This window comes from Bubalus bubalis, chromosome 2 (assembly GCF_019923935.1).
Source record: "Bubalus bubalis isolate 160015118507 breed Murrah chromosome 2, NDDB_SH_1, whole genome shotgun sequence".
Taxonomy (NCBI): domain Eukaryota; kingdom Metazoa; phylum Chordata; class Mammalia; order Artiodactyla; family Bovidae; genus Bubalus; species Bubalus bubalis.
Genome location: NC_059158.1, coordinates 53,131,085 through 53,151,824, shown reverse-complemented (window position 1 = coordinate 53,151,824; position 20,740 = coordinate 53,131,085). Strand labels below are relative to the sequence as shown.

The 20,740-nt window shown below is 38.9% G+C and overlaps 1 protein-coding gene across 8 annotated transcripts in view; it reads left to right on the top strand.

Annotated features, from left to right (window-relative positions):
* Positions 1-20,740, top strand: part of HERC2 (HECT and RLD domain containing E3 ubiquitin protein ligase 2) — a 238,331-nt gene that overhangs the window by 58,589 nt on the left and 159,002 nt on the right. For all 8 annotated transcript variants that reach the window (XM_044932091.2, XM_044932094.2, XM_044932108.2 and 5 more), the window contains 4 exons: positions 2,031-2,224; positions 10,497-10,697; positions 13,697-13,925; positions 14,031-14,155. In XM_044932091.2, coding sequence (XP_044788026.2) covers positions 2,031-2,224; positions 10,497-10,697; positions 13,697-13,925; positions 14,031-14,155 — 749 coding nt within the window. The remainder of the gene's footprint in view (positions 1-2,030; positions 2,225-10,496; positions 10,698-13,696; positions 13,926-14,030; positions 14,156-20,740) is intronic.

The window sequence follows — 20,740 nt, the reverse complement described above, 5'->3', positions numbered from 1 at the left end:
TTGACAGATGAAAGAATAACAATCACATGATCCTATCAATAAGTGCAAAAAAAGCTTTTGACAAAATTTCAATACCCATTCATGATTTAAAAAAAAACTTAGTAAATTAGGAATAGAGGAAACTTCCTCAACGTGATAAAGACTATTAGGTTCATGCAATCGTACTTGTGGTTTCCGACCATGAATTTTAAATCATTATAACTAGGTTCAAACACATTTTTATTAATCAAAATAGGAACCATAGTAATCAACACATTTTCGCTAATGAGAAATAAGTTTGTGTATTCCTGTAGCTTAAAAATCTATGCTTTGGGGTTCATCAAACTCTTGGAAAGCATTTTCTGCCTCTTGCTGGTTGAGGAAGTGTTTTCCCTGCAAAAGTTGTTGGCATGCTTGAAGAAGCGGTAGTTGGTTGGCGAGAGGTCAGGTGAATATGGCAGGTGAGGCAAAACTTCATAGCCCAGTTTGTTCAACTTGTGATGCATTGGTTGTGTGACATCTGGTTGGGTGTTGTCATGGAGAAAGGATGTTCCATTTCATCATTTTCTGTCCAAATTATTACTGGAAGTTTAGCTAATGCAATAAAACAAGAAAATGAAATAAAAGCTATACAGATTGAGAAGGAATAAATAAAACTTTGTTCACAGATGGCTTGATTGTTTATGTTGAAAATTTGAAAGAATTGACCAAAAACCCTCCTGACTAACCAGGTTGTGACATACAAGGTTAATATGCCAAAGTTAATTTCTTTTTTACATACTGGCAGCTAACAAGTAGAATTTGAAATTAAATATACAATGCCGTTTGCAGTAGCAACCTAAGAATGAAATACATAAGTATAAATCTATATATATATATATGTATAAATATATATATATATATGAGATCTGTATGAGGAAAACTGATGAATGAAATCAAATAACTAAATGGAAAGACATTCTAAGTTCATTGATAGAAGCACTGAATATTGTTAAGATGTCAGTTCTTTCCAACTTGTTTTATAGATTTAATGCAATTCCAATCAAAATCCCAGAAAGTTATTTTCTGAATATCAACAAACCGAGTCTAAAGTTTATATCGAAAGGCAAAATAGCCAACACAGTATTAAAGAAGAGCAAGTTGTAAGACTGATACTGTCCAACTTCAAGACTTAACTGTAAAGCTGCAGTGATCAGAACAGTTTGGTATTGGCTAAAATATGATCTTTATGGGCTTTCCTGATGGCTCAGCGGGTAAAGAGTCTACCTGCAGTGCAGAAGAGCCATGAGATGCATGTTTGATCCCTGTTGGAAGGATCCACTGGAGGAGGAAATGGCAACCCACTCCAGCATTCTTGGTGAAAAATCCCATGACAGAGGAGTCTGGCAGGTTAAAGTCCAAAGGGTTGCAAAGAGTCGGACATGACTAAGTGACTAAACACAAAGTATGATGACGAGAAAAGGAGAAAAGAAGAGAGCTTGGAAATAGATCTACATAAATATAGTTAACTGATCCTTGGCAGAGGAGTAAAGGCAATACAGTGGAGCAAAGATTGTCATTTCAGCAAATGATGTCAGAAGAACTGGATGTCTGTGTGTGAAAAAATGACTCATTAATAATGGGGAGAGGGTTAGTGTCCATTGGGATCAGGAGTATATTGCAGATATGTGCCTTCTCCTCAGTTTCACTTTGAACCTATAACTGTCCCCAAAACATAGTCTTTTAAAGAGGAGTACACTTTGCATGGTTATACATTGGGATAAGAAAATATGATCTCTAGTTAATTCAAAGTACAGGTGTCTTTTTTGAACAAGGATGAGGAAAATGAATAGATCCTTTTCATTTCACAGTATTATTTTATTTGTAGGCTGTAGGTCTTAATAGATTGTAGCTAGTAAAACACAGCAGAGGTTTTAATAATGTATGTAAAGCATATGAATTGTGAGCAATTACATTAAATGCCTTCTGACCTGAGTGTCTTAGACTAAAGATCTTTATTGCAACACAAGTCATAGACGTAAAGCTATATCTGCATCCTCCTTTGCCCCCAGGGAAGAAGGTGATTGATGTGGCTGCAGGGTCTACCCACTGCCTGGCCCTGACTGAGGACAGTGAGGTCCACAGCTGGGGGAGCAATGATCAATGTCAGCACTTTGACACCTTGCGTGTGACCAAGCCGGAACCCTCTGCGCTGCCTGGACTGGATACCAAACATATAGTGGGGATTGCCTGTGGACCTGCCCAGGTACAAAGTAGATAGCTTGGTATTTTATAGAATTTTTAATTTCCTGTCATTTGTTGCTAGTATGTAGAAACATAGTTGATATGTATGTGTAGTCCTTTGTCAAATGCTTTTTCTTCTCAGATGATGTGATCATGTTTTCCTTTAGTCTGTTCATATAGTGGAATGCATTGATTTTCTAATACTGGGTGAACCTTGTGTTTTTGAGATAATCTCCACTTGGTCTTCTTTTTTTACATTGTTGGATTTGATTTGCTAATACACCGTTGAGAGTTTTCCTGTCAGTGATCTTCAGAGATACTAGTTTGTGGCTTTCTTAAACAACACTTTCTTGCCTTTTCATCAGGGTGAAACTGGCCTCATAGCATCGGCAAGTGTTCTGTCCTGTTCTGTTTTCTGGAATGGGTTAAGTAGAATTAGTGTCATTTCTTTTTTAATGTTTTCCTATGAATTTATATGACCCTAGAGATTTCTTTCTCCAAAGATTCTTAACCACAAATTCAATTTTTTAATCTGGAATTGCTCAGATTATTTCCTCCTCGGTGAGTGTTGCTGGTTTATGATACTTCAGGTATTGCTCCATTCTGTCTAAGTTACCCAGTTTCTATGTGTAGCATTTTCTTTACTAGCGTTTTCTTACTGACCTTTTGAAGTTTTTGGGTCTGCAGTGATATCTTCGTTTAGTCCTGACATGAGTAATTTGTGCGTTTTCTCTTTGCCGGTTTTATTATAGGTTTACCCATTTTTTTCATCTTTTCAAAGAACTAGCTTTTAGTTTCATTAAATTTCCCCTTGTTCTTTTGCTTTCAGTTTCATCGGTTTCTCCTCTTGTCCCTTTTCCCCTTTTGGTTTGCTTTGGTGTCACTTTACTGTTTTCTTAGTTTGTTTAGGAGAAAGCTTAGGTTGTTGATTTTTAGACATTTTCTTTTGTAGTATGTAAGCACTTGATGCTATAATTTTTGCTCTTAAGTAGTGCTTCAGTTGGATCTACAAATCTTGATATATTTTCATTTTTGTTTGGCTCTGATTTCTTTTGAGAATTGCTCTTTGCCCTATGGATTAAGTGTGTTGTTTAGTTTCAAAATTTTTGGAGATCATTCTTTATCTTTGTTACTGATTATTTAGTTAACCATTGTGGTTAGTGAAGAAACTCTGTATGATTTCATTTTTTGATTTTTTTTATCTTAGAATGTGTTCTGTTTGTGAATGGTCTGCATATGTGCTTAAAAACAGTGTCTATTTTGCTGTTGACGTGTTTCACCATTGTTGGTGAAGTGTTCTATAAATGTCAGTTAGATCTAGTTCATTGATAGTGTTACTCAGTTTTTCTAGATCCTTGCTGATTTTCTGTTTGCTTGTTCTGTCAACAAGGACAAATTTTTCTGGGTATCTCTAAGAATAATTGTGGATTTGTTAATTTCTCTTTTTGGTTCTATCAGGTTTTTTTTTATATTAGTGCTTTTGATCATTAAAAATTTATGGTAAACCATACAGTGGCATTAAGTATATCTACAGTGTTGTGTTACCATCACTACTGTTCATCTTCAGAACTTTTTCATCATCTCATACAGGGACTCGGTACCCATTAAACAGTAACTCCATTTCTCCTCCCCTGGTGACCTGAAATTTACTCTCTGAATTTGCCTGTTTGAGGTATCTCATATATATAGAATCACATAAAATTTGATCTTTAATGTCTGGGTTATTTCATATTTGATTATGATGTGTTCAGCATTGATGTATGTTGTAGCATGTATCAGAATTTTATTTTCTAAAGGTTTGATAACATTCGTGTGTGTGTATCTCCCACATTTTGTTTATCCATTCCTCCTTCAGTGAACACATGGGTTGTTTGTCTCTGGCTATTGTGAATAATGTAGTTATAGGGCCTTCTACTGAAGTGGGTGTGGGTTTGATCCCTGGACAGGGAACTAAGATCCTGCCTGTGGTGACCAAAAAAAAAAAGCAGATATTAGTGTAGAAATTTCTGTGTGAGTCCCTGCTTTTCAGTTTTTTTCAGTATATATCTAGGACTGGAATTGCTGGATCATTATGGCAACTATGTTTAAATTTTTGAGACACTACCTTACTGTTTTTCTACAACAGCTGCATGATTTTTACACTCCCCTAGTTATGCACAAGGGTTTCATGTTTTCCACATTCTTGTCAACTGGTTATTTTTTTGTTTCTTTTTTTGTTTAAAGGCCATCACAGTGAGTATGAAGTGGTATCACATTGTGGTTTTGATTTGCACTTCCCTAATGAAATGGTCAGTGCTTATTGACCATTTGTATATCTTTTTTGGAGAAATGTATTCAAGTTCTTTGCCCATATTTGAATTAGATTTCTTTTTTAAGTTGTAGCAGTTCTTGATATATTGTGGTTATTAATCCCTTATCAGGAAGATGATTTACAACTGTTTTTCCATCATTCTATGGTTTTCTTTTTATTCTGTTGATAGTGTTCTTTGATGCACAAAAGTTTAAATTTTTCTTCTGTTTTCACTGCTTTCAGTATCATATACATATCCAAGAAATATATGATCATGTAGATTTTCCAGTCTTCTAATAGTTTGATAGTTTTAAGTCTTATGTTTTATGGTCTTTGATCCATTGTTTCATATATGATGTAAGATAAGGATCAAATTGATTGTTCTGCAGTTTTCCCAGCACTGTTTATAGAAAAACCTTTGTTCTTTCTCCACTGAATGGTCTTGGCACTTGTCGAATATCATTTGACCATATAGGCAATGTTTACTGTAGTCTGCTTCATTGGTCTTTGAATCTGACTTTGTACCAGACCACACTGTTTTGATTAATGTAGTTTTTTGGTAAGTTTTGAATTAGGAATTAATCTTTTCCCAACTTGGTTATTCCTTTTCAAGATTCCTTTGGTTATTTGGGGTACCTTGAGATTTCATTGGCATTTTAGGATAAATCTATCAATTTTTGTTTTATGTATTTTGAAATTTTTGTTTGATACATACACATTTTGAATGTTTGGTTGTCTTGGTGAATTGACCCTTCAGTTGTTTTTCAGTGCCCCACTTGATCCTTGTTTTTCCTTGCTCTGAAGTTTCTTTTTTAATGTAGGTACTTCATTTTAGTTTTCATTACATTAGTAATTGTGTATTATAACTCTTCCACCCTTGTATTTGAAAAAAATTTAAGAAGTCTATATTTTAGTTCCTTTGCCTATCCATTAAAATTTAGAATAATCTTGTCTGTGTTTGCAAAAATACCTTGCTTAGGTTTTGGTAGAGATTGTGTTCAGCCTATTATCAGTTTGTGAAGAATTGACATTTTTGCTACATTGAGGTTTCTAGTCTATTAAAATATTATGTTTAAATGTTTATTTGCATTTTTGTTGATTTCATTTATCAGGGTTTTCAGCATATAAATCCTGTTTTGTTAAATTTATATCTTTTTGAGGATAATCTGGAGTGGAATGTTAGTTGCTCAGTTGTGTCCGACTCTTTGCTTTGCAGACTGTAGCTTTCCAGGCTCCTCTGTCCATGGAATTTTCCAGGCAAGAACATTGGAATGGCTTGCCATTCCCTTCTCCAGAGGATCTTCCCAAACCAGGAATTGAATCCGGGTCTCCTGCATTGCAGGCAGATTGTTTACCGTCTGAGCTACAGGGATAATTGCTTTACAGTATTGTATTGGCTTCTGTTGTACAACATGAATCAACCATAAGTATATACATGTCTGTTCCTCTTGCCCTCCCCCGCAACACCCCCACCCCCTCCCCCCCACCGCTCTAGGTTATCACAGAACACTGTGTTGAGCTCCCTGTGTCATAGAGTGACTTCCCATTAGCTATCTGTTTTGCATATGGTAGTGTATATGTTTCACTGCTGCTCTCTCAGTTCGTTCCACCTCTCCTTCCCCTGCTGTGTCCACAAGTCTTCTCTATGCATCCCTATTCCTGTGTGAAAATAGGTTTATCAGTATCAGTTTTCTAGATTTCACATATATATGCATTAACACACAATATTTGCTTTTCTCTTTCTGACTTGCTTCACTCTGTACAACAGGCTCTAGGTTCATCCACCTCACTAGAACTGACTCAGATGTGTTCCTTTTTATGGCTGAGTAATACTCCATTGTATACATGTACCGCAACTTCTTTATCCATTCCTCTGTTGATGGACATCTAGGTTGCTTCCAGGTCCTGGCTATTATAATTAGTGCTGTGATGAACATTGGGGTACATGTGCCTTTTCAGTTATGGTTTCTTAGGGTATATGCCCAGTTGTGGGAATTACTGGACTATATGGTAGTTTTATTCCTAGTTTTTAAAGGAATCACCATTCTGTTCTTTATAGTGGCTGTATCAGTTCATATGCCCACCAGCAGTGCAAGATCCACACTCATTTATTGTTTGTAGATTTTTTTGCTGATGGCCATTCTGGCTGGTGTGAGGTGATACCTCATTGTAATTTTGATTTGCATTTCTCTAATAATGAGTGATGTTGAGCATCTTTTCGTGTGTTTTTTAGCCATCTGTACGTCTTCTTTGGAGAAATGTTTAGGTCTTCTGCCTGTTTTTTGATTGGGTTATTTTTCTGCTGTTGAGCTACATGAACTGCTTGTATATTTTGGAAATTAATCCTTTGTCAGTTGTTACATTTGCAATAACTTTTTTCTGCCATTCTGGGGGTTGTCTTCATCTTGTTCAGAGTTTCCTTGCTATGCATGGGGCTTCCCTGGTGGCTCAGTGGTAAAGAATCCACTTGCCAAAGCAAGAGATGTGGATTCATCCCTGGCTCAGGAAGATCCCCTGCAGAAAGAAATGGCACCCCATTGCAGTATTCTTGCCTGGGAAATCCTATGGCCAGGGGAGCATGGTGGGCTACAGTCTGTGGAATTGCCAAAGGGTTGGACATGCTGTAGTGACTGAGTAATTGCTGATAAAAGCTTTTAAGTTTAATTAAATCCCATTTTTTAACTTAAATTACTGTAGGAGGTAGATCAAAGAGGATTGTTGTTTTATTGTTTAGTGGCCAAGTCCTGTCCAACTCTTTGTGACTTCATGGACTGCAGCACACCAGGCTTCCCTGTCCTTCAGTGTCCCCGACAGTTTGCTCAAACTCATGTCCATTGAGTTGGTGATGCCATCCAACCATCTCATCCTCTGTCACCATTTCTTCTGCCCTCAGTCTTTCTCAGCATCGGGGTCTTTTCCAGTGACTTGGCTCATCACATCAGGTGGCCACTATTAGAGCTTCATCTTCAGCATCAGTTCTTCCAGTGAATGTTAAGGACTGACGTCCTTTAAGGTTGACTGGTTTGATCGCCTTGCAGTTCAAGGATTCTCAAGAGTCTTTTACAGCACCACAGTTCAAAAGCATCAAATTCTTCAGTGCTCAGCTTGCTTTGTAGTCCAACTCTTGCATCCATACATGACTACTGGAAAAACCATAGCTTTGACTATATGGTCCTTTGAAGCAAAGTGATGTCTTTGCTTTTTAATATGCTGCCTAGGTTTCTTATAGCTTTTCTTCCAAGGAACAAGCATCTTTGAATTTCATGGCTGCAGTTACTGCCCCCAGTGATTTTGGAGCCCAAGAAAATAAAATCTGTCACTGTTCCTTTTTTTAAATTTCCCATCTCTTTGTCATGAAGTAATGGGACCGGATGCGATAATCTTAGTTTTTTGAATATTGAGTTTTAAGCCATTTTTTTTTCCTCCCCTCTTTGACCTTTTTCAAGAGGTTCTTTAATTCCTGTTCTGTTTCTACTGTTAGAGTGGTATCATCTGCATATTTGAAGTTCTTGATATTTCTCCTGGCAATCTTGAATCTAGCTTGTAATTCATTCACCCCACATTTTGCATGATGTACTCTGCATATAAGTTAAGTAAGCAGGGTGACAGTATACAGGCTTGACATACTCCTTTCCAAATTTGGAACCAGTCCATTGTTCCATGTCCAGTTCTAACTGTTGCTTCTTGACCTGCATAAGGGTTTCTCAGAAAACAGGTATATTCCCATCTCTTTAAGAATTTTCTAGTTAGTTGTGAATGTTGTGACCCACACAGTCAAAGGGTTTAGTGTAGTCAGTGAAGCAAAAGTAGATGTTTTCTGGAATTCCCTTGCTTTTTCTATGATCCAACAAATGTTGGCAGTTCGATCTCTGGTCCCTCTTCCTTTTCTAAACCCAGTCACTACATCTGGAAGTTTTCAGTTCATGTACTTTTGAAGCCTTGCTTGAAGAATTTTGATCATTATCTTGCTTGAATGTGAAATAAGCACAATTGTATGGTAGTTTGAACATTCTTTGGTATTGCCTTTCTTTGGGATTGAAATGATAATTGACCTTTTGCAGTTCTGTGGCCATTGCTGAGTTTTCCAAACTTGCTGGCATATTGAGTGCAGCACTTCAACAGCATCATCATTTAGGATTTTAAACAGCTAGAATACCATCACCTCCACTAGCTTTGTTGGTAGTAATGCTTCCTCAGGCCCACTTGACTTCAGCTTCAGGATGTTCTCCTCTACGTGAATGACCATAATCGTGGTTATCCATGTCATTAAGGCCTTTCTTATATACTTCTGCGTATTCTTCTCACCTTTTCTTAAACTCTTCTGCTTCTATTTAATCCTTATGCTTTCTATCCTTTACTGTGTCCATCTTTGCATTAAATATTCCCTTGATTATCTCCAAATGTCTTGAAGAGATCTCTGATCTTTCCTATCCTATTCTATTGTTTTCCTATATTTCTTTACATTGTTCACATAAGAATGCTTTCGTATCTGTCCTTATTATTGTCTAGAACTCTGCATTCAGTTGGATATATCTTTCTCTTTCTCCTTTGACTTTTGCTTCTCTTTCCTCAGCTATTTGTAAAGACTCCTCACACATGCACTTTACCTCCTTGCATTTCTTTTGGGATGATTTTGATCAGTGCCTCCTATACAACGTTATAAACCTCTGTCCATAGTTCTTCAGGCACTCTTCCTACCAGATCTAATCTCTTGAGGCTATTTGTCACATCTACCGTACAGTCGTAACAGATTTGATTTAGGTCATGCCTGAATGGCATTTTCCCTACATTCTTCAATTTAAGCCTGAATTTTGCAATCAGGAGCTCATGGTCTGAATCACAGTCAGGTCCAGGTCTGGTTTTTTCTGACTACAGAGATTTTCCATCGTGAGGTGCAAAGGATATGATCAATTTTGTTTCAGTATTGACCTGACATGGTGATGTCCATGTTTGGAGTCATCTCTTGTGTTATTGGAAGAGGGTGTTTGCTTTGACTAGTGTGTTTTCTTGACACAGAAGTCTGTTAGCCTTTGCCCTGCTTCATGTTAATACTCCAAGGCCAAATGTGCCTATTGTTCCAGGTATCTGTTGACTTCCAGCTTTTGCATTCCAATTTTCTATGATGAAAAGGACATCTTTTTTTTTTTTTTCTTCGGTGTTCTAGAAGGTCTTGTGGAACTTTATGGGACTGTTCAACTTCGGCTTCTTCGGCATTAGTGGTTGGGGCATAGATTCAAATGACTGGGATGTTGAATAGGTTTGCCTTAGAAATGAACGGAGATCATTTTGTTGCTTTTGAGATTCCACCCAGATACTGCATTTCAGACTCTTTGGTTGACTGTGAGGCCTACTCCATTTCTTCTAAGGGATTCTTTCTACATGGTCATCTGAATTGAATTCACTCATTCCCATCCATTTTAGTTTTCTGATTCCTAAAATGCCTGTGTTCATTCTTGCCATTTCCTGCTTGATCACTTCTAATTTACCTTGATGCATGAACCTAAGATTCCAGGTTCCTAAAGTCACTCCCCATCCCTTTACTAAGCCACCTTTTAGCTTTATATTTAAGGTAAATTTCTTGTAGATACTGTATAGTTAGGTTTTGGTTTTGCTGTATCCTAATGATCTCTTTCTGTTTTTATGTTCAGACCCTTGTCTATCCTTTATTAATTTTTTTGTTTGCTTTCTTCTTTTTGTTCCTTTATTGTTTCATGACTTCTTTGGGGTTATTTGAATAGATTTTAGTTTTCAGTTTTACTCAGTTGCTTAATTTTGGTAGCAAACAGAGTTTTGAAAACAAGATGGAGTACTGAATTGAGAGGAAATTGGAAGCTGTTAGTATGTGAATTAGATAACTGAAAACGCTTGCGCCTTTGGAACAGCTAGAGGGATGAAAAAGTAGTAATTTAGGGCATTTTTGTCATTCCTAATGGTGAATCTCTTGTGGAACAGGCTGATAACTGAATGTGTAGATTCATTTTAGATTCTTGTGTTTCTTCCATAGAGTTTTGCTTGGTCTTCCTGTTCTGAGTGGTCCATTGGCCTTCGTGTCCCTTTTGTGGTGGACATCTGCTCAATGACTTTTGAGCAGTTAGATCTCCTACTTCGGCAAGTGAGTGAGGGGATGGATGGCACTGCTGACTGGCCCCCACCTCAAGAGAAAGAGTGTATGACTGTGGCAACACTCAATCTTCTACGACTTCAGGTATTAATGCTTTTTCTTTCCTTTTCCCCATTATATAAGTATCTTAGGTATTTATAATGATGTTTATGCAGATTACAGGGCATGGGGTTTAGCCTGTTAAATGAACTACTACTGAAAATTTTGGAGTGTCTTAAAGTAAGATTGTGATGGAGTATAATGTTTATGAGGCTTAAAAAAATCAATCTGATTATTTTGTGTTTATCCTGTAAGTCAGTCTCTGCATGCAGGTAAGAATATATATATTGATTGTGTTATTACGGCTGAATTCAGCTTGTTGGCATTCATCAGGCAGTCAGTCTTGAATTTATGGTTACTGTGTGTAAAGAAGTAACTGGTTGTGACAGTAGATGATCAGCTGGATGTGGTTGCCAGTCTCTCCTCTGGACTGAGAGGAGAACTTCATTCGGGAAGTTCTGCTTCCTCCGGTAGTACCTCCACTTCCTCACAGGAGACGTTAAGGATAAATGTCAGTGTAAGAAAAGCTACACTTACAATACCATATGTAAAATAGATAGCCAAGGGGAATTTGCTGGGAATTTGCTGTGTGTCTCAGGAGACTCAAACAGGGGCTCTGTGTCAATCTAGAGTTGGGATGGGGCAGAGGTGGGAGGGAGGTTCAACAGGGAGGGGATATGTGTATACCTGTGGCTGATTCATGTTGAGGTTTGACAGAAAACAGCAAAATTCTGTAAAGCAATTATCCTTCAATAAAAAAATAAAGCTACAAAATTTTTTTCCTTAACTTTTTTAAAAAGTAAAACTGTAACTAAAATCTTTGATCATGTTTTTCTTTGTAATAAAACGCCTATGACTTAATGTCAAGAGAACAATATTTCTGAGCAAAATAATTTTCCTCCTTTATAATGTGAGGGTTTCTATGTGACCCATCATGTCCCCTTTTTGTTCTCTCCCCTTTTTGTCTTGGCTTTCAAAAAGCAGGAAAGTGAATGTAACTTTTAATTGCAACATGGAATTAGCAGGTTAGAAATTGCCTCCCTTCCCCAGGAGTCTTTTACAGAAGCTCCTTCACAAGCACACCTGTGGTGTGGTGTCCTTCTTTTCCTGTTGCTTCCCATGGTCTTCAGTGACTCCATTGCTTTTGCCAGAGCTGTGGAGAAAGGCCTTGTACAGGTCCTAGGCTTGGTTCCACTTAGGGCATATGTGCCTAATGCTGTGTTTTCCCATTGCTTTGTTTTGTCTTTCAAGGTCTTTTAGTCCTGTCTTTTAAAAAATTAACTCACATAGCTTAATTCGTAAAAAGAATTCAGTTTGAGAGTATTTATTCAATATGTGGATTTAATCTTTTATATTTGTGATTACTGATGTTTTGTGTAAGTTTGTTCATCATTTTATTATCTTTTGATCAAGTTTCTCAAATTTTTTCCTTTCAGATCCCTTTAATTGTTCCTAAGTTTTGAAATTTTGATTTCTGGACATTACTTATATTATAGAAAAATTTAACTATTTGTGAATTTTCCAACATGTTAAGTTAATCAGTATTTCTCTTCCTGAAAAATATAGGGGTTATAGAATGCCTTAAACCTAAATGTCTCTTTCCACCATTAGTATTTGAATTATTTGGTAGTCTGTTACATTGACTCCAGGGACTTTTTGTGTGTGTGTGCAGCCAATTGCAATATATAAGATACATTCTGATTTTAGGGTTGTTAAAACATGAAAGAAAATACCTCCTAGAATTTGTGAAATATAATTATTTTTAAACTTTCCTTCAATTAATTATTATAATTTTGAGAGGTCATACTTAACTCTGATATGTAGTCCTTTTTTTTTTTTTTTTTAAATCATTTTGCTATTGTTACTTATATCACCTCTCTCATGGATATCTCCTTCAATAAGTTTCTTCATTAAGATCTGTGAGTTATAACGTCTGAAAAACTTTATTAGCTTCAACATCTCTTGAGATAATTTAATGAGGCTTAATTTTTTAGGTTGTATGTTGTTTTATCAGCTGCTGCTGCTGCTAAGTCGCTTCAGTCATGTCCGACTCTGTGCGACCCCATAGACGGCAGCCCATCATATTCCCCGTCCCTGGGATTCTCCAGGCAAGAACACTGGAGTGGGTTGCCATGAAGATTTTCTACTGTCTTCTGACCTTGTTGCCAGTGAGAAATCATTACTGGTGCAGTTGTTGTTTCTTTGTAGTTAATTTGTCTTTCCCTTTGGTGACTTTTTGGATTTTTGCCCTTGTTTTGTGATTTTAATACATTATGTCTAGGATTTATTCTTAGCTTTGGACATGTCCTCAGAGGGCAGTTTTATACTTTTGTCTGTGAGGTTCCATAGAGTTCCTCCGGCTCTAGATGAGTTTTGGTGTTCAATTCTTGATTTGTGATATCCATACTTAGATTGGTATAACTTTGATTTCACATCTGCTTGTAAGGCAGGCTGAGTCTCTGATTTCCTGTGGGTTCTCTGTGCCCAAAGCTTTGTGTGCGTAGTGTGTTGCCCCCCAGGTCCTGGCTGACTGACAGGCAGCTCCTGTTCAGTGGGCCTTCCTGTGTCTCAAAAGGCTTTGGTGTGCTCTCAGAGCCCAGAACCCCTTAGCTCCTGTTGTGTATGTGTCTGTGTGAGTCCTGGTTTGGCTCTTGAGGCATTTCCTTATGTACCCTCAGCTTGACTCTCTACTCTTCTAATACTTTTTTGATTGTATTATAGTCCTTATTTCTATGGTACAGGTGGTTGAGAGTGGGGTGGAGGTGCTGTTTCCACAGGGTTTAACGAGTTTGTTGATATTGAGCTTTTCTGTATATGTACTTATAGTTAGGTTTAAAAAATTCCTCTTATAAAAATACTTTACCTCAGATTCTCAATTACTATGGATAAACATTTTTTAGTCTAGTTAAAAAATACCTATACTGGAAGTTTGTCCTTTACTATTTGAATAAAACTCAATTTGAGGTATTATTTCATCTTTAATAAAAATTTGAAAAGTGTTCATTTTAAGGGCTTCTGAGTGAAATTGTTTTTCTCCTTTTCAGTTGCATGCTGCCATTAGTCACCAGGTGGACCCAGAATTCCTTGGTCTAGGTCTGGGCAGCGTCCTCCTCAACAGCCTGAAGCAGACCGTGGTGGCTCTGGCCAGCAGTGCGGGCGTGTTGAGTACTGTGCAGGCGGCTGCCCAGGCTGTGTTGCAGAGCGGATGGTCAGTGCTGCTGCCTACTGCTGAGGAACGGGCACGGGCACTCTCTGCACTCCTACCCTGTGCAGGTGGGCTTGGGCCAGGAACAGGGGTGGTGTGGGGCTGGCACAGGAGGAGTGCTGGCAGGGGATGGTGCTTACCACACACTGGCGAAAACACTTGCCCTTTTCCAGTTTCAGGTAATGAAGTTAACATAAGTCCAGGTCGTCGATTCATGATTGATCTTCTCGTGGGCAGCTTAATGGCTGATGGAGGCTTAGAATCAGCCTTAAATGCAGCTATTACTGCAGAAATCCAGGTATGGTCCTAGGAATATGTGTGTGTGCGCGTGTGTGTATAAGCTGATGGAAGTGATTTTACTTACCAGTGAGCTGAGATTGAAACTTTGCCAGAATTAAAAAAACTTTGAAACATAAGACTTTTAGTAACATCTAAATATTTCTGCAATTAAAACTTTTCTAGTAATTTAAAGGAACTGAGTTATTAAGTATGATAAAATATACCCACTTTGTGTCTATTTATTAATAAGGGAATTTGACAGGTACCCCAATCATAATATAAATCATTGCCATCACCCCAGAAAGTGCCTTTGTGCATGTTAAGTTAGCATACTTTCCTGCCTCTCTCAGAAGATGTTGGCCAGTTTGGGGGACTTCATTAGTTAAGGGACTTCCAGTGGTTAAGAATCTGCCTGCCAATGCAGGGGACCTGAGTTCAATCCCTGGTGCAGGAAGATTCCACATGCAGAGGGATAACTAAACCTGGGCACCCCAACTACTGAGTGGCCTAACTACCAAAGCTGGTGCGCTCCGTAACAAGAGAAGCCACTGCACTCAGAAGCCCACACACTGCAACGGGAGAGTAGTCCTGCTTGTCACAACTAGAGAAAGCACGTGTACAGCAACAAAGACCAGTGCAGCCAACACTAAATCAGTAAATAAGTAAAAATTAAAAAAAAATTTTTTTGCCAGTTTTGATTTTCACATAAATGATATCATACAATATGTACTGATTTGTGTTAGCTTTATTTTGCCTTGATAATGATTTTTAGATTCAGATATGTTGGATGCATTATTAAATTTTGCTATTGAGAAGTGCTTCCTTGTGTGATTATGGCACTATTGATGTATCCATTCTCCTGTTGGTAGACATATGATGATTTTTGATTCTTAGAGCTGCTGTGATCATGCTGTGTACAAGTCCTGTAGTGAACACTTTTTTTTTCTTTTGGGTAAACACTCTGAATTAGAATTTGCTGGATCCTAGGGTGAGTGTATGCAATTTCCCAACGTGATTGTGCCATTTATTGCACATTTAAACAGCCAGTATGCGAGTTCTAGCCCTCTCTTGACCTCATTAACATGAGGCATGTCAGTCTTTTTTTAAAGACTGTAGCTATTCTGGGAGTAGGATGGGGTGTTAATTTGTATTTGCATGTGCATACTTGTCATTCATAGCTACTTTTGTTGCTCTTGTTGTCATAATAGTTTTCAATTTAAAAACTTACACTGATAAAATCGGATGATGTGAGTGTATTAAAACTGTTTTGAAAATATACCTACTTTGCTTAAATTGAAAAAAATTAGAAGCAGTCAAACAGTAGGGTGGGGTGTTAATTTGTATTTGCATGTGCATATTTGTCATTCATAGCTACTTTTGTTGCTCTTGTCATAATAGTTTTCAATTTAAAAACTTACACTGATAAAATCAGATGATGTGAGTGTATTAAAAGTGTTTTGAAAATATACCTACTTTGCTTAAATTGAAAAAAATTAGAAGCAGTCAACATGTAATGATGTTAGTAGCAAGTATGATGCACTGTGTGCCTTTTCTCCCTCAGATGCTGTGCTGTGTACTTTACTTTCATTTTCTCTTTTAACTTTGTCAGCCATGTTGATGTCGACAAAAAAAAAATCAGTGGATCTAAAAAAGGGATAGAAAATTTTATTCAGGCCAAATATAGGATTATACCCCAGGAACAGCATCTCAGAAATTTCTGAGAACTATTGCGCCCATTACAAGTCAAGGCACAGTTATATAAGTTTTTTGAGGTAGAGGGCTGTACATTAAATGATGTTATTATTGACAGTTTACACAGTCCAGATCTAAGCCTCCTCATGGCCTCTTAGAAAATCAAGAATGAGGGTTTTCTTTTAAGCTATTACGTGTTGATCCTGGTAGAATGTTTCTCTTTGGTTGAGCAGGTATATCTGCTGATGAGGAGGTTTAGTTCATGCATAATGTAAATACACAGGGGCTTCCCTGGTGGCTCAGACAGTAAAGTGTCTGCCTGCAATGCGGGAGACCCAGGTTCGATCCCTGGGCTGGGAAAATCCCCTGGAGAAGAAAATGGCAACCCACTCCAGTACACTTACCTGGAAAATCCCATGGACATAGTAGTCTGGAAAGCTACAGTCCATGGGGTTGCAAAGATTTGCACACGGCTGAGTGACTTCACTTTTACTAATGTGAATACAACATGCACAGCGAGGAGAGAAAGGCCATAGGACAGAGAAAATTTTTCTGTTTAAATTTTTCTTGTATTACCAGAAAATGTGATTTTTTTTCACTAGTGGAAAAAGTTGTCTTAAAATTTCATCTTAAAGGCATGGACACAGAAGTATTACAGAAGTTAATAGTGGTGCTAAGGTGTCATGACTAGTGAGTGGCAGTTTGTTGATTCTAGGCTGCTTCCTTCTCTTGCTGAGTCTCCTGTGGCTCAGTGTAACAGCTCACCTGATGGGAGCTGTGATATGTGGACTAGACTCAAGCAGTGTTTTCAGAGCCCGTTAATTTAGTAAGCATATGTTTATTTTGTGCTTCCTGCTGGAGAGTGGAACCTTGGAAGGGAAAGAGAGGCTATAGAGTATACAGCTGCTGATCCCTAGATAATAATTAAGGTTCATAAAAAAATAGCCAAAAGGCCATTTGTTTTAAGACAAAAATACTTTGAAGCTACAGAAAGGCATAAATTAAAAACCTCATCATGTGGGATTAATCATTGTTAATTTTTTTTGTGTGTAGTCGTCCAGGCTTTCAAAAATGCAAATATTTACTAACAGTAGTAATTATAATGTTAGAATTGGTCTTAGTGGCTAGTATCTTTTTCACTCATCAGGTTGCCATGTCATCTATATTGAACACCCTTCTGCTATGTCCATTTGTTCTGTTGGCTTTGGGGAAGTCTGTCGTAAGGAAAAGGACTAACGTTTCCTTTTTTAAAAACAGTTTCTTATTGTTGACCATTTAGGTTTTAGATATTTTTACTACTATAAATATTAATTCTACTTCCAAAGAAGGGTAGTGCCAAAGAATGTTCAGACTACCGTATGGTTGTGCTCATTTCACATGTTAGTACAGTTATGCTCAAAATTCTTCAAGTGAGGCTTCAACAGTATGTGAACTGAGAACTTCCAGATGTAGAAGCTGGGTTTAGAAAAGGCAGAGGAAGCAGACAGCAAATTGCTAACGTTGATCGGATCACAGAAAAAGCAAGGAAGTCCCCCCCACCCCAAATCTGCTTCTGTTTCATTGACTATGAGAAAGCCTTTGTATGGATCACAACAAACTGGAAAATTCTTAGAGATGGGAATACCGGACCACCTTACCTGTCTCCTCAGAAACCTTTATGCAGAAGGTTATCAAGAACCTTTATCAAGAAGCAACAGTTAGGAACAACGGACTGGTTCCAAATTCGGAAAGGAGTAACATCAAGGCTGTATATTGTCACCCTGCTTATTTAACCTATATGCAGAGTACGTCATGCGAAATGCCAGGCTGGATGAAGTGCAAGCTGGAATCAAGATTGCCAGGAGAAATATCAACAACTTCAGATATGCAGATAATACCACTTTAATGGCAGAAAGTGAAGAGGAACTAAAGAGCCTCTTGATGAGGGTAAAAGATCAGAGTGAAAAAGCTGGCTTGAAACTCAGCTTTCAAAAAAAGAAGCCAGTCCCATCACATCATGGCAAATAGATGGGGAAGGAGTGGAAGCAGTGACAGACTGCTTTTTTCTTGGATTCCAAAGTCACTGCAAACAATGACTACAACCATGAAAGAAAAGATACTTGCTCTTTGGAAGGAAAGCTGTGACAAACCTAGATAGCATATTAAAAAGCAGAAACATCCCTTTGCTGGCAAAGGTTTGTCTAGTCAAAGCTATGTTTTTTTCTGGTAGTTATGTACAGATATGAGAGTTGTATCATAAAGAAGGCTTCACACCAAAGTGATGCTTTTGAATTGTGGTGTTGGAGAAGAATCTGGAGAGTCCCTTGGACTGCAGGGAGATTAAGCTAGTCAGTCCTAAAGTAAATCAACCTTGAAATATTAATTGGAAGCCCTGATGCTGAAATTGAAGCTCCAGTAATTCGGCCACCAGATGTGAAGAGGCAACTCATTGGAAAACATTCCCTTGCTGGAAAAGATTGAAGGCAAAAGGAGAAGGGAGCGGCAGAGGAATAGATGGTTGATGGCATCACCAACTCAACGGACATGAACTTGAACAAACTCTGGGAAATAGTGATGGACAAAGAAGCCTGGTATGCTGCAGTCCATGGGTTGGAAAGAGTCGGACATGACTTAGCAACTGAACAACAACATTACTATAAGTAATTTTTAATTATATTCTTAAAGATTATAAGTTATTGGCTTTAAGAATGATAATTAGGAAAAAGATGGTAAAGATGGCAGAGTAGAAGGATGTGTGTTCATCTTCTGCAAGAACTCCAAAGTTGCAACTCACTGCTGAACAAACATTAACAGGAGACTGTTGGATCCCACCAAAAAAAGATACCCCACATCCAACAGCAAAGGAGAAGGCCCAATAAGACGGTAGGAAAGGCGGAGTTGTGTTTAGAATCAAACCCCATACCGGCCAGACATACTCAGAGGGCTCAAACAAAACTTTGTGCACACCAGGACCCAGGGACTCCACAGAGACAGCCAGACCTGCCTTTGATTGTTGGAGTGTCTCCTGTGGAGGCATGGGTCAACAGTAGCCTGCCGTGGGGACAGGGGCTCTGGCTGCAGCAGACCTAGGAGGCACGGTGTGTAGCATAAGTCCTCTTGAGGAGGTCACCATTAGCCTCACCATAGAGCCACCGAGCAGTCGACCCACAAACTGGAGAACAATTACACCAAAGACGTTCTTGCACTGTTACAAAAGTTCAAGGGCCCACAACAGATTTCCCAACCTGGGATTCCGGCAAAGGGACTGAGAACCCGAAGGAATTTGACTTTGGAGGCCAGGGGATTTGATTACAGAACTTCATAGGACTGGGGAAACAGGCTCTTGGAGAGGGCACAAACAAAACCTTGTGCACCAGGACCCAGGAGAAAGAAGCAGTGCCCCCACCAGAGACTGAGCCAGACTTTGCCTGTAACAGTCCTGGCATGGGGTAAGGCACACTGAATGTGACAGTCCTGGGCGCTGCAGCATACTAACATAATATCTTTTGAAGAAGGCTGCCATTACCCATACCATATTTTGGCCTCAGACCAAACTACAGGGAAGGAAGACAGCCCCACCCATCAACAGAAAAATGGATTAAAGATTTACTGAGCATGGCCCCACGCATCAGACAGCCAGCCCCTCCCATCAGGAAGCTTCCAAAAGCCTCTTATCCTTATCCATCAGAGGGCAGACAGAATGAAAACCACAATTGCAGAAATCTAACCAAACTGATCTCCAGTGGCTTAGACGGTAGAGCATCTGCCTACAATGCCAGAGACCTGGGTTCAGTCCCTGGGTCAGGAAGATCCTCTGGAGAAGGCAATGGCACCCCACTCCAGTACTCTTGCCTGGAAAATCCCATGGATGGAGAAGCGTGGTAGGCTGCAGTCCACGGGGTTGCAAAGAGTTGGACACGATTGAGCGACTTCACTTTAACTTTCAACCAAACTGATCACATGGGTCACAAACTTGTCTAACCTAATGAAACTAAGAGCCATGCCGAGCCATGCTGTCTAGGGCCACCCAAGATGGATTGGGTCCACTGGATGGGTCCACAAACCATGGTCCACTGGAGAAGGGAATAGGAAACTACTTCAGTATTCTTGCCTTGAGAACCCCATGAACAGTATGAAAAGATAACAAAATATGACAGTGAAAGATGAACTTCCCAGGTCAGTACGTGTTCAGTCTGCTACTGGAGAAGAGTAGAGAAATAACTCCACAAAGAATGAAGAGATGGAGCCAAAGAGAAGACAACGCCCAGGGGTGGCTGTGACTGGTGATGGAAGTAAAGTTCGATGCTGTAAAGAACAATATTGCATAGGAACCTGGAATGTTAGGTCCACGAATCAAGTTAGACTGAAAGAGGTCAAACAGGAGATGGCAAGAGTGAACATTGACATTTTAGGAATCAGCGAAGTAAAATGGACTGGCATGGGTGAATTTAACTCAGATGACCATTATATTTACTCTTGTGGGCAAGAATCTCTTAGAAGAAATGGAGTAGCCCTTGTAGTCAACAAGAGTCCAAAATGCAGTACTTGGGTGCAGTCTTGAAAACGACGGACTGATCTCTGTTCATTTCCAAGGCAAACCATTCAACATCACAGTAATCCAAGCCTATGAGCTGACTAGTAATGCTGAAGAAGATGAAGTTGAACGATTCTATGATGACCTACAAGACCTTCTAGTTCAGTTCAGTTCAGTTGCTCAGTCCTGTCCGACACTTTGCGACCACATGAATCGCAGCACGCCAGGCCTCGCTGTCCATCACCATCTCCCGGAGTTCACTCAGACTCAAGTCCATTGAGTCCATGATACCATCCAGCCATCTCATCCTCTGTCATCCCCTTCTCCTCCTGCCCCCAATCCCTCCCAGCATCAGAGTCTTTTCCAATGAATCAACTCTTCGCATGAGGTGGCCAAAGT